The 15,150-nt window shown below is 37.9% G+C and overlaps 1 protein-coding gene across 3 annotated transcripts in view; it reads right to left on the reverse strand.

The window, feature by feature from the left end:
• USP46 (ubiquitin specific peptidase 46) overlaps positions 1-15,150 on the reverse strand; it is a 58,202-nt gene that overhangs the window by 12,547 nt on the left and 30,505 nt on the right. For all 3 annotated transcript variants that reach the window (XM_031943076.1, XM_031943077.1, XM_031943075.1), the window contains exons 4-5: positions 12,406-12,635; positions 5,386-5,462 (exon numbers count right to left, since the gene is read on the reverse strand). In XM_031943076.1, the coding sequence (XP_031798936.1) occupies positions 5,386-5,462; positions 12,406-12,635 (307 nt within the window). The remainder of the gene's footprint in view (positions 1-5,385; positions 5,463-12,405; positions 12,636-15,150) is intronic.

The raw sequence follows: 15,150 nt of genomic DNA on the forward strand, positions 1-15,150 counted from the left end.
GCTTCTTTTTTCAAAGCTCCTTAAAATAGTCTTTAAATCATTACTTGAGGGAATCACTGGGAACACTATTTTTAGGCTATTGACAATAATATTTAGCATCTTCAAGAAGATGTGGACAAATGGGTGGTTTTGTTAATTTTCACATTAAATTTAATATACTCTTAAAAAAACCCACACATATCACAAATCTGAAGACCCCTTTCTTTATTTTCTTTTTTGTATATTGAAATATTTACTTTTGTTAAGATCATAATAAAAACAAAAAATCATTTTAGAGATGTTGCATGTATCAGTGCAGAACTGAAGTCAAACCAGGAAGCATCACATGTCATCACCATTATAGATATTTATGAAGTATTACTATGGGACAGGCACTCTGCTAAACATTGCAATCATCTCATTTGATTCTGAAGGGAGGTGCTATTATCATCCCCATTTTACAGATGGAAGAAATGAGGCAAAAAGATTTTCCAGCTTAGTAAGTGTCTGAGGCCAGATTTAACTCATCTTCCAGATTCCAGACCCAGCGCTCTATCCACTGAGCAAACTAGTTGCCATGACTACAACAAAATGATAGAAGAACAAAGCTGAATACTGTAAAATTGTAATGATCATTTGATCCCAGAGAAGAGGCAAGAAAATGCACTTCCCTTCCCAATCCCCACACCCCAGCCCATTTCCCTATAGCACTGGGGGACCACGGCTGCAGAATGCTGCATACAACTTTGATGGACTGTGTAGCTCCCGCTGTCCCTTTCCTACAGCTCCCACCATCCCTTTCCTTTGCATTCCTTGCTTTGAGGGACAGGCTTTTCCTTATTTTGGGAAGGAGAGTGGAGAAAGATATATTTAGAAATACCACATGGATCCTCGTTCCAGCTCTCAGGTCATATATATTAATACCATTAATGAACAATTCTACTATAGTCTGACTTAAACAGGCTTTGGTGACCTAACTAACCTAATCCTTAGGTAAGGCAATGTTGCTTGGACTCTTTAATTAAGATGCCTTCTGTCTCCTGAACACCGCACACAAAACATAGAATACAAATAATGAACCTATTATAGAAGACAACTAGCTATCAGGAAGTTTGTGGGTTGTTAACTTTGTAGTTAACATAATGATTGACTTAACCAGGAAATCCTAAGTCACCACTTCTGACACTTCCCACCTCTATGGCCATTTTATTTAATCTCTGAGTCTATTTCCCCATTTGTGAAATGAGACTAATAACACCTCAAGGGATTGTTCTGAAGCACAAATAAAATAACAGATGAAAATACTCTGCAGATTTTCTTTGCAAATTTCAGTTATTTTTGAAAAGTTGTATAAGTAATCATTTTTTGAAGGGCACAATTTATACAATAACAGCAGTCTTGTAAAACGGAACAACTCTGAAAGATTTTTAAGGGCTCTCATCCATACTTCCAAAGTGCTAATTATGAAGAGAGATGGGAGGCAGAGAAAATAAATGCATGTTAATTGAATAAAAAGTTAACCGAAAAATGCCAGAAGGAAACACAAGCAAGACAGCTTTGAAAATGACATGTATAATTCATTATACCTTTATAAGAAAAAGCAAGCTATAAGTAAGAAAAATGATTCTGAAAAATATATCCTTTTTCTGTTCTGTGTCCCCGAGTGGGCCTTGTCATTTTGTGTTTATTGAGTCTAGCAGCATCACTTCTGGAACTATGAAATATATTTTGTTTTGTTTCATCTGTGCCTTCCCACTCCTGCCAAACCAAGGTTCACTCGCCTGGCTGGTGAGAAGAATGGATATGGGAGTTTTTGTTTTGTTTTGAATGCATGAATGAAGCCATGTCAAGTAGTGTAAGGGGCCGGGTTCCCCAGTGAGTAGTAGTATAATAGTTCTAAGAGTGACAGATGAAAATAAAAAGCTCCTTCCTCTTTAATGAAGAATGGTCTATGAAAGCATAGCTGAAATTAGCTCTCTGAAATACTTTACAGAACACAGGAGTTCTGACCCTTTGTACTTTTTTTTTTTTTTTAAATAAAAAAGATTCTCAGTTCAAAAAAGGTGTGGATAACTTATCATATGTAAAGAGATCTCAACAAACACAACCAGAAATAAAACCTAAAACAAAAATGGAGAAACGGTCTCTCCTGTCTAGCTTAAACCTAATTTCTCCAAGAGGGGCAGGGACTGTCAGGGAGGTTCCAAGGAATTTGCAGAGTTCTGCAATAGTTCAGGAGTGATCTTATATGGAGGAGGAACTGGGAATTTCCAGTCCACTTCCTGACTCCTCCTCCTAAAGGATCTTAGGAACACAGATAAGAAATTTAACATTGAGGGACCTTGGAGTTATCTAGTTTAATTGCTTTATTTCATAGCTGAGAAAACTAAGACTTTAGGAGATAAATTACTTGGCCCAAGGTCACACAGGAAGTAAGAAGCAGGAGATGAACCCATCTTCTGATTAGAAAATCTTTCCAATGTGACCACACTTTCTACTGACCATAAGATCTTCCACTGATTATCCTGCCTCGCATCTTTCCCTAGAACCCTTATGACTGGTTCAAAAACTGCTGAAATTATATAAGCCTGGAGACTTGGAGGACATGTATCTATCGGGAGCAGGAAGGTTTGACTATTAATGGGAAAATAGAGAGCATAAGAAACAGGACCAAATTTGTGGGGAAAGGAAAGAGTTCAGTAAATTCATTGGCCTGAGCCACCCCAGAGAGATGGGAATCTCAACTATTTTTAAAGGCATTCAGAAAAGATTCCACAGTAACCCACTTGAATGTTTAGTATGTTTTTAACAATTCCAGATGTTACAACCTTTCTTCTCAAGCACAGCTGACCAACAGGGGGCACAGATACGGTTTGCAAAACAAAGAAGAAGAAATGTAAAAAAGTCACATTTCTCCAAGTACCATCTCCTTGCTAGGAGTCCTGTTAATGACAAAGTCATTACAATTTTGAGTTGTTTGACCCAAAGCATTAAATTGAGAAAATCAAGGGGGAAGGAAAGGGATCATTCCTAAATACAAGAATGTTTACAGCAGCTTATTTCATTGTTGCTATAGCAAAGAATTGGAAGAAACTAAAGAAAGGGGTGCTGATCAATTGGAGAATAGCTGAACAAATGATGATATGTGAAGATAAGGAAATATTCTATTATTATTCTATGAAATGGGAAAAGGGAGAGTTCAGAGAAATCTGGGAAGATTTATATGAACCGATGCCAAATTAAGTGAGCATAACCTGGAGGAATCATTTCTACAATAATAAAACTGGAAAGAAAAACAACTTTCAAAGACTTAATAACTGCGCTGGAACAATGATCAATTAAGAAGCTGGACCACACAGTAATGATCAAATACACTACCAGCCTTCTTAGAAGGAGTAGATGGATTCAAAATGCAAAATGAGACATACATTTTTAAATATAGGCAATATAGGATCTTTTAAACAATTAATATTTGTTATAAGGATTTTTTTTTCAAAAGAAAAGTAAGAGAGGGTTAGTGACAGAATTGTCCAAAAAAAAAAAAAAGAGAGAGAGAGAAAAGGTCACTGAAGCATTTTTAAACTATTCAAGAGAACAATTTATAAAATCACAACCATATAAAAACAAACTCTGAAAGAATTATTAACTCTGATCAATGAATTCATTGACTAACTAGGATTCCAAAGAATAACTGAAGGATTTCCCACCAATTTTCTTACAGAGAGATTATAGATTCACAATGAAAAATGAAACATACATTCTGGAACATAATCAAACCTGGAATTTGTTCTGCCTGATTGTGTATATTTGTTACAAGAGGGTTTTTTTTTCTTTTTTCTTTATTTTTTTCCCCAGTGGGGGAGTTGGTGTGGGAGAGAAAATAAATACTAATTAATTAGAAAAATAAATTTAATAAATAAAATGTACAGAGGAGAACAGATGGAATGCCAGTAAGAAACACAGATAAGAAGATAACAGAAAGACAGCCAGAAAGAAATACTGATAAGCATTAAGCCATCTCTGAAAGTGACATAATGAAGCTAATTTTATATTTTAAAAGTAAGAGAAATCTATAAAAGAGACTAATAGGATCATGTAGAATCCTCTTTTCCTATTCTATTTTGTATAATGGAAATAGTCATTTTATTTAGTATTTATCTAGTTCAGATTTTTTTTATTTCAAATTTTTAAAAATCACCAAGCCTTACTAAAGAGGCACTGGATTGGCTGCTGCTATGTCCCACCCCCTTCTGTAGTTTACTTAAATTGCAGTTTGGGAGTGCCACATAGCTGACAGAATCTTTCGTTCCTGGGCATCAGTTCATAACATTACGAAATCTTCCCTCAGTCTTCAGGCGATCATCAAATGAGGGCAGCTAAGTGGCGCAGTAGATAAGGCACTAACCCTGGAGTCAGGAGGATCTGCATTCAAATTGATGTGACGCTTGACCCTACTCCCTTCACAGCCTACGATACCTTCAAAGTGAAAGTCTTAGCATTTTCTGTTCTTGTCCCCATCTACCAAATCTCTATAACTTTGCTCACTTGGTTCCTTCTGATGGTCAGAGAGTCAGTTAACAAGCATCTGTTAAATGTCATTATAGTTTCCTGCCAGATCCATCTATTGGGAGTTGCTCCCCTCTTTCAAAAAAGGGGAGATCACCTCCTCATCCAGCTCACCCACATATATCTCTCCACAATATCTCCCTTGCCTTCTCTCATTGGGAGTTTTTTTGGTTTTTGGGTTTTTTTTTACTTTTTTTGCAAGGCAATCTTGGTTGCCCAGGATCACATAGCTAGTAAGTGTCAAGAATATGAGGCTACTCATACTCAGGTCCTCCAGACTCCAGAACCAGCACTCTCTATCCATTGCACTATCTGGCTGCCTCTTGGGGAGTTCTTGGAATAGAGAGGACCAGGGTCAGCCAGCCTTCAATTCCTCTCCTAGCCCAATTCCTAACTTTCTCTAGATTTCAAAACCATGTCCCTTCCCGGCTCTGTGTAATTTCAATTGCTTTCTCCAGGACTTTTTAGTTGCCTATTATATGAAGTCTCCCCCTAAATTTGAATGTAGGGTAAGGTCTTTCTTTTTTGCTTTTTTTGTTTGTACTTTTATCTCCAGCATTCAGCACAGCATCACACACAAAAAACTAAATTATTCCTTTCTTCCTTTTCTCCTTCCTCTCCTTTCCTCTTTCCTTCTCTTGCTTCCCTTCCTTCCACAAAGCTAATATGTTTACACAATTGAGATTGATAGAGGTAAAAGGCATACATTTCATATTTAAGGGATTAAGCAGAATATCAAACATTTAAAACTTTTAAAAAAATTAATAACTGGTCTTATTTACTTTAATTATTTACTTTAAGCCAAAAGGTATAAATAGGAACATGAGATGATCCATTTACCTTAGACAGTGTGTGATTGATGTGTTCTGTTCCACGTCAACAGAAAGGTCAAGAAAATCTTCATCTTTGCTACTAACCTGTGTAAGAAAAAAATCATATTAGGTCCAAGGCTACACCATGGCTAAGATTTTCAGTGAACATGTTTTATTTGCAATTAACCAGACTGTATCTACCAAAATAATCACTGTCAAGAATTAAAGAAGTTAAAAGTTTACAATGAAATAAAATATTCTGCAGATAAATCTGAAATTCTCTATTCTAGAGAACAATTTGGAACTATGGTCAAAAGATCATAAAACTGTGCATACCCTTTAAGCCAGAGACATCATTACTAGGTCTATGTCTCACACACACACACACACACACACACACACACACACACACACAAGCAAAAATGAAAAAAAAGGCCTAAATGTACAAAAATATTGTACAAAAATAAGTAGTTCTTTTAGTGGTGACAAAGAAATTGAAGGGATGCCCATTGATTTAGGAATCAAAGTCCTGGTATATGATTGTGATGTAATGCTGTTGGGCAATAAAAAAAATTATGAAAAGGATGCTCTCAGAAAAACCTGTAAAGAATTACATGAACTGATGCAGACTGAAGTAAGCAGAACCAGGAGAACATTGTACATACACAGGGACAACAATACTACATGATGATTAGCTTTGGATGATTTAGCTATTCTCAGCAATGCAATGATCCAAAGCAGTTCCTAAGGATTTATGATGAAAAATGCTATCCATATCCAGAGAAAGAACTGAAATCCGAATGCAGATTGAAGCATACTTTAAAAAAAAATACAACACCTTTATTTTTCTGGGAGGTTTGTGTGTGTGTTTATCTGTTTTCTTTCACAACATAACTAAAATAAAATAGAAATATATTTTACATGACCACACATATAACATGTCAAATTGCTTGCCTTCTCAATGAGAAGGAAGAAGAGAATGCAAAACTCAAAGTTTTAGGAAACAAATGTGAAAAACTGTTTTTCATGTAATTGGTGAAGAAGACCAAAATATTCTTTTTGTTTGTTTGTTTTAAAGACAAGAATAATGATCTAATGACTAAATTCAGAGACTTTTTCTCAGGCCTCAACTTCTGACCTCTCTGAAAATTTTAACACCGCTGGCTATCCCTTCCCGGTTAACTTACACATCACTCTAAATTCTAACCTAAGCATGACACTCTCTACTGATTTTCTTCCTACCTCTTTAGTTGCACTTCTTTTGTTTTAATTACTATCTCTTTTTCTCCCAGTTCATTAACAGAGATGTTCCCCAAGAATCTGTTCTTGGTCTTCTTTTTTCTCTAAACTCTCTTCCTCAGCAATCCCACTTATTCCTATAGATTCAACTACCTCCTTCTATGCAGATGATGCCCAAATGTCTGTGCCCCGCGTTCCTAAATTCCTTCAAGTCACCTTCACCTGGAAATCCTTCACTCAGTAAGTCAGATTTAAAATATCCTAAATCAGGATTATTACTGTTTCTGTAAACTCATGCTTTCTTCTCATGAGCTGAAAATACTGTCTACAAGAAAACTTTCAAGCTCAAGAAATGATAGGTATATCATATATATGTATACACCTATAGACATATATATAGACATATATGTGTATATGTGTGTATATATATATGTATATATATATATATACATATATATATATATATATATATATATATATATAAAATGACTCCTGCTCCTTTTTTCTTCAGTGAATCACAGAATTAAAAAGCTCTGAAAAGAAGAACTTGTTCAGCTTCCTCATTTTCTAAGAGAGGAATGAATAAGAGTGGTTAATGACCAAGAAGGTAAAAGAAGTAAATAGTGGTCAAGATCCAAATCCAGATCTTTCTTCTTCCCTATCTAATTTTAGATCATGTATCTCTTAGTTTCAGTTAGTACCTCGGACAGCTAAGTGATGCAGCCATAGCTATTTGCATAAGAGAGAGGGACTTATGGGTAGAGGTAGAAAAATCTTTCTTGCTACAGTACTACTCAGCTCTTTTTCTACTTGAAAAAGCAGAGTGCTGGCCAAGAACTAAAATGACTTTCTGACCCTAAGTGGAGACAACTAAACTGAGAGACTCAGAGGGGTCCATAGATACCAAGGGAGTACTGAAGAATCCAACTGAAGAAGTCAAAAGAATAGATCTGACTTCAAGATAAGCTTCTGCATTTTCTACTACAGGCTGGATGAAAGAAGAACTCCAATTCCTTTGCCCGAGAACTGGACAAAGGACTTCATAGTCACCGTTCGAGAATGCTGGCTAAAGAGCTCCACAGCCCTCCCTTCTGGAAAAGGGGATTATTGATCAAGTGAATGAAGGACAGGTGCTTTTGAGGATCTTCCCTCAGCTGAGAACCACAGCTGAGATATAAGAGGAAGTTGAAAAAGTGAAAAGTTATAGCAAGACAAGAAAGCAGTAAGCTCTTTTTGTGGTAGCAAAGGATTGGAAAAGGAATGGAGGCCCATCCATTGGGGAATGGCTAAGCACCCTGTGGGACATGAAGGCAACTGAATATTATTGTTCTCTAAGAAATGATGAACAAGCTGATTTTAGAAAGGCCTGGAAAGATTTACATCAACTGATGCTGAATGAAACAAGCAGAACCAGGAATACATTGTACACAGTAACAGCAAGAATGTGCAAAGACCAACTATGAAAGACTTGGTTCTTCTCAGTGGTTCAATCCAAGACAATCCCTATAGACTTTGGACAGAAAATGTCATCTGCATCCAGAAAAAGAACGGAGACTAAATGTAAATCAACACGTTCTATGTTCACTTCTTTTTTCTGTTTTTGTATCTCTCCCATGATTTTTCTCTTTTGCTCCGATTTTTCTCTTTTGCTCCGATTTTTCTCTTCCAACACGATTTATAAAACAATGTGTATTAAAAATAAACTTACTATGAAAAAAAGACAAGAAAGCAGTAGCCTACCCTATAGAAGAGACATCCCATCTCCATCCCCCACCCCCATTTTTGGCATAGCCAAGGAGACAGCTGGGGCAGAGACATGACACCCACCAGGGAGTGGGCTCATTCATCAGGGAGCACCTGAGACACACCACTTGGCAGGTAACCAAAGACAGCAATGCTTGTGGGGAAAGGTTGAGCAGCACAATGATATCAGTGCAAGATAACGGCAGTCTTACAATATCAGAAACACGAGTTTTCCTCCCCATCCTCCATGTACTCAAATTTCCTGTGAATATTCCCCTTTAGGAGTATACTCCGGACACATTTCTTCTCCCTAAATGGATGTCCCACATATCACTCCTATGAAGGTCCTGTGAATATTCCCCTTTAGGAGTGTATTCTAGACACATTTCTTCCCCCTAAATGGATGTCCTACATATGATTCCTATCAAGGTTTGTTCTTCTCATTGAAAATGTTTATAATTGTGGGAGAATGAGTTATGGAGGAGTTATTAATGTTCTTTTATTACTGTTAGTACATTTCTAGTTAATTAAGCCTAGTTAATTAGTAAAAGTGAACTATCAGTGGGGACTAGTAAGCTATGGTTTGGACAAGGTTCTGGCCACAAAGTATCTAGAACCTGGTATAGCTAACGGAGTAATGTGAGTGATAGGTCCCTAGGTATTAAAGATTATCTGGAAGAGCCACTAGGTGACACAGTGAATACAGCACTAGGCTTGGAATCAAGACATCTTTCTAAGTTCAAATCTGGCTTTTAGGCACTTACTAGCTTGTGACATTGGGCAAGTCACTTACTGTTGTTTGCTTCAATTTCCTCATCTGCAAAATGACCTGGAGGAGAATCTTCCCCAAAGTCAGAAACATAACCCAAAAACTACTGAACAGAGCTGAATGGGACTTTCTATCCAAATTCCCCATTTTACAGGGGATGAAGTACTGTAATTAAGTCTCAAAGATGGAACTAGAATCCGGAGTCTCTTACCTCCTCGCCTAACCTTATGTTCTTTCTAGCACACTCCCAGATTCCAGAAGGAAAGGGGGAAAAATGTAGATAACTTTTATTTACCTAACAGGCGCCACCAAGGTGCTGGGAATCAAGTCATAATGACAATGAGGTAGTTCCATTAAGTTAGAAGGAAACAGTGTACAAACCTGACACTATGGAACAGGAACTAAATAAAGCAGGAACTTCTGAAACAAGGTCCTTATTGCATAGGGATAAATCCACCTAAAAACCCCTGGGAACAATAGGTGTGGCAAAACTAGTTGGCAGCCTTAAAACAGACCTTGGAGGCAAGAGGATAAAATTTAAACATAAAGAAAGTATGTGTATTAAGATTCAACAGGCCTAGAAAATGGAAGGGAGGAAGCAAAAGAGTAACCAGTACAAACTAAGGGAAAAGTCACAGCTTTTCAATTCTGAAGTAACTTTACCAAAGTTAGTTGGAAAGGGTTTTCCAACCCTTTCTCCATGGCATTTCTAAAAGGGGACTGAAAGCAGCCCTGTCTCTACAAATCTGTTGACATTTTTGCAGCAAGTTCAGGCAACATTCCCAACTGACTTCCAAAGGGTGAGAACCAGAAAAACAACATTGTTTTCCAGAACATAAGGCTGAAAGCTGTTTCTCTGTAATTAGAAGAAACGTTGAGTTCTTTTTATCATGCTGACAATTCTCCAGGGGCTAATCTACTCAGCACAATCTCCTCCAGTTTGGTCCCACTGTGAGATTTCCCAAATGCAGTCAATGATAATTTTTTTTCCCTTAACTTTTGAAGTATCTTCTATTCCATAACTGCCCTATATAGAAACACCAAACATTAATATGTTTGTCCTTTTACATCTTTATTAACTCTTAACACGGCAACAGTAGTTTAAGTTTTCCACAACTTGTGGAAGAGAAGTATAACAAATTCGATATGCTGTTGTGCCACAATTCTCTTTTATTATCCTGACTCAGTTTCCCTAATTATCCTGACTCAGTTTTCCTAAATTGTCCTGCCTCGGTTTATAAGTGTTCTACTCAATCCTGCAAAATTTTCCCTCCCTCTCTATCAGAATATTTGATAAGGATATCTTAGAATATCAGAATGTCAGATACTGTCTTATCAAGATGCCTCTCCCCATCTCTGGAGGTCGGTGCCTTCCCCCGACCCAGTCAGAGTTCCCGCCCTTAGCACTCTGACTCTGCCCCTGCCTCAGTCTACCCCCTGTGTGTGAACATATATATTATTGAGAATTCACATTGTTGGCTGGATTCTTGGAGACAATAGTCTCATTCAGCCCTGGGACCAAACCATGATCCATTGGGTCCCAGTAAATCTCTCCCTTTCAAATAAAATATTAAATACTCTCTAATCTCTATCTTGCCTCAGTTTCTCCAGCATTACAATGTCTAAGACCAATTTTATCATCTTGTTCTCCAAACCTTCTGATTTCAATATTTCTGTCAATTGCACCATCCCCTTTCACTTAGTCTTCAAACCCATTATGCTAACTCAGAGTCTCCTCCCTTCACCTCTCATACTTAATCAGTTGCCACATCCTGATGATTTTACCTCCACAACTGTAATCTCTCCTGACTGCGTTCTCCTACTCTCCATTATCACTGTCATAACTCCCACAGGTCCTGAATATCACCCACCTGTACTAATAGAAAAATTGCATAAAAGCTGTTCCTGCCAGTCAAAACTAATAATCATGGTGCTGGGGCAAACAGCACCAACATGCCCTCAAACAACTTTATAATTCATACTGTGAAAATGGTATAACAAATTTAGACAAGTGAGTGGAGTGGGAAGGAGAATTAGAGGCTCCGAGATAAGTCTTATTAATAGTGCCTACCATCTTATAGTTTCCTATTTCAATTAACTATCCTTGCTACTGATGTAATGTGACTTTGGGGTCCCCTGACCTTGGGGCTTTTGTTCTAATGAGGCCTAGATCTTCTGTTTTTGGAATCTGCTTCAGAAACTGAGCACATCCAATCTATCAAGTCCACCCTTAATTCATCTGGAGATTACTTCCTAGCCTTACCTTTGAGCTATAGAATTAATATATCTATGACTGAAAGCTGTATAAGTGTATCTCCTTGGTACTGTTTCTTTACTGAATTTGCTTAGATGTCAGTTCCCCCAGTAATGGCATCACGTTGCTTTTAATAAACTTTGCCCCTTTACTAGGAGAAGGGTTCAAGCCCACAAATTCTTTTGAGACACTTCGGCGACACCGGTCTGGGACTTTTAGCGTCCCCTTCTCAACCTCAACGCTAGCTAGTTGTTTCTATAGTGAGAAGAGTATATGTACTTAATGGAGCAAATTTTCAAAATTCACAATTTTTTATAATCTTTCTTTTACATAAATAAAGCTTCTCAAGGTATTCTTAAGGACAAGATGCAGAAGGCTAAATGATAAATGAGATAAATTCAAAACTGTACAAATGGATAGACTCAAAGAGTAAGTCACTGATACTTTTCTACCATTTTGAAAGGAAGTCTCTAGTACAGTGCCCCAGGGATATGAGGTTGGCCAAATGGAGTTCAATCTTTTTATTAAGGCCTCAGATAAACATAAATGGGATGTCATCAAATTTGCAAATGACCAGGATGAGAAAAATAGCTAACACATTGAATAACTGAGCAAAAAAAAAACCCAACAGTGCAACAGAATGAATCTAAGAATATGAAATTCACAAAAATAAATGTAAGGTTTTATATTTGGGCTCAAAAAAATTAACTTCATAAGTACATGATGAGAAAAATATGACTAGACAACACAAAATAAAGCTCTGAATTAGCTAGCTCAGGCAGATTTACCTAAGCATTTATATTTAGTAGAGATGTAAGCTCCTAAAGGATAGAGGTCATGTTTGATCTTTTATGTTTTCCATATGTGCACATATGGATACTGTACATATATTTAATTTGACATTGGGACAGTTTGATGATCTCTTAGAACACTGTTTCATCTATAGCTGGTTTGGGAATATTTTTCTTGCTGTTTAAGGAAAAAACATACATGTAAATGTACACAGACACTTCAAAATGGAAAAAAAAAATTCTAAAGCTTACAGTTTCACAGTTCAAGCATCGGGTTTCATTGGTCAACGTTCCCTGAAAGATTTCATGTACCCAAGTGAGTTCTGGCTTATTGTTCTCCACAGGTTCATTCATGTTGCCATTTTTTAACTTCCCATTTTGTTTTTCCTGCTTTTTCTCCTCCTGCAGGATGTCTGCAATAGTGTTTAGCAAATAATTTAAAAACTCATGGGCATCCTGCTGCATGTAGTTGTCAAAGAGATCTGGAAAAAAAAAAAAGAAATTCATTATTTTGCTCTCCATTTTTCACTGGAAAAAACAAAGCATATTTAAAATCAAGTACCACACCTACGCATTTATTTTAAAAGATGGACAAAAGTATAGAATATTAGTATACTTAACTGTGATATGCAGCTAAGCTTTAAGAAAACTCTTAGTCATTTCAGTTTTATTTTCTAAGGTCTAAACTTTTCACAGAGCTACATTTGAATGATAAAGAAAATCTCCAAGGTACAATGTATGATTTTTGCTTTAAATATGGAGTTTTAAAAAGTTCACTTTCTTGATAAAACAAATACCCTCATCAATTGAGTATTGAAAAAGATCACTCATCCCTTCATTTTACAGGTGAGGAAATTAAGGTAGAGAGATGAGGTGACTTACTCAAGACCATAAAGCTAGCTAGTGTCTGGGCCAATATTTAAATCTGGGGCTTTCTGACTCCAAAGTCCAGGAAACTATCCTCTGTCCTACTGTCTCAGGAAAAAAAAAAAGGAACTACTATTATATGATTATGGGTTATTCAGCCTACTGTGAATTAGCTGTAGCGAATTGAGGTCTCTCCTAAAGATTCTAGCTGTTGTTCTTCATTTTCAAAGAGCACCATTATATCAGGGAAGTGATGTCATGACATGCAAGTGAATTGGATGGAAGGGACGAAGGGCTTGGCAAGGGCACCTGCCTCACTTTCCCATCCAGAGCCATCTGGGTCCAGTGGCCAGATATAGAGCTAGACTATGGAGATGGCCCCAGATGCAGTGATCCAGAGCTAATGGATATTGAAACAGGACATAGAAAGAAATGAGGCACACTCTCATGGGGAAGGAAGATTTCACAATGAAAGTCTCCTTTTCTGTGCGGTCTCCTTGCCTCAAGCCTCTCCTCCTCCAGTCCATCCTCCACTCAGCTGCCAAAGGGATTATCCTGTTTGATCATGTCATCCCTCTTTTCAGTAACCTCCAGCCAGTCCCTTTGCCTCCAGAATCAAATATAAAATCCTCTATTTGGCTTTCAAAGCCTTCTATATCACCCCCCACCCCGCACCCCAGTCTTCTTATAACTAACTATACATGCTCCAATATAATTAGTTGTACACTGGCTCCCTTGTTCTTCAAAGAAAACCCTCCATCTCTTGACTCTAGGCAATTTCACCAGCCATCCCGTGCCTGAATTCCCTCTCTCCTCATCTCTTGCTCCCTCCAGCTTCCATCAAGTCTCTCTAAAACCAGAACTCTAAAGCATCTCAGTCTCAGTGTCCATTATACACATTACTCCGTCATATGCTTGCTTCCTTTTGCTGTTATCCATTCATCCAAATCTTCCCAAGTTTCTTGAAAATTAGGAGCCATCTAGTAATTAAGTGCTATGTGCCATGCACAGTGCTAGCATGGGTCAGGTAAGGGTGAGGAAAGAAATGGAGGTGAGTTTTTGGAAAGGATAAAGGCTTGCAGTGGTCACAGAACTTGCTGGATTGGGGAAATGATAAGCAGGAAAGTGGGAAAAGATCTTATACTATGGTATCAGTGCTTGATTGGGATACCATAAAAATGAAGAGTGAAACAATAGGGAGGCAAGATTGCAAATCAATTGGGAAGGATCTGTTTTGGACAGGAACATATAATAAGCTCCTAACTTTGAAGCCAGATTCGGAGAACCAGAGCCAAGTGGTTCTACTCTGAATTTAAATGTCATATAGAGCATGTATATCTGATGATGCATACAAGGCTGACCCTGCTGTATACACAGTCAGTACTACGTCACAGATGTGTCTCCTCAAGTAGTTAACAGTGGTCAACATTGTTCCAATCAGCATGCATTTATTAGGCAATTACTTTGTGTACCAGGCACTCTGGTGCGCTCGGCAGAAACAAATATAAAATGAAATAATCCAAGAAGCTGATATTGTACAAGTGGAGACAATTTGTGCAGATAAAAAACATCCCAGAAAAATATACATGACAGGGTAGGTAAGGAAGAAAAGCAGAGGGAGTAGGGAGGCTAGTGAGAAATAGGGGAGGAATCAGGAAAGTCTTCCTGTGGAAGGCAGTGCTCAAGCTGTGTCCTGAAGGAAGGGGTTCTGTCAGCTGATGGGGGAGCATGGGGGCAGCTAACCGGTAGAAAGACCAAAATATCGCTGTCCTTGGTTCTCGAGGAGGACCAGAATGACATCACTAGGTTAGAGCCAAGTTAGTGTGTCCGACTGTGGCTGATCAGACCAATAGGAGCTTGAGTGCTCTGCCGGGAGGTCGGGCACAAGGGGTCCATGTGAAAATTGGGCGGATTCTCTCAGTCTGCCGATCTCGCATTTCTTTTGGGCTATTTCAATTCTGCTTTGCTCGTAGAGCAGAGTACCTTCTGAGATGAGGGCACGCCATATTGGGAAGTGGAGAATCATTTGAGAAGCTAGACCACTGAAGAAGGGGAAAGGAATGGCATGAGGTTGGAAAGAAGAATTGGCCAGGAAAGGCTTTAAAAGCCAAATATGGAGCAGCTAGGGGG

This window comes from Sarcophilus harrisii, chromosome 6 (genome assembly GCF_902635505.1).
Source record: "Sarcophilus harrisii chromosome 6, mSarHar1.11, whole genome shotgun sequence".
Lineage (NCBI taxonomy): Eukaryota > Metazoa > Chordata > Mammalia > Dasyuromorphia > Dasyuridae > Sarcophilus > Sarcophilus harrisii.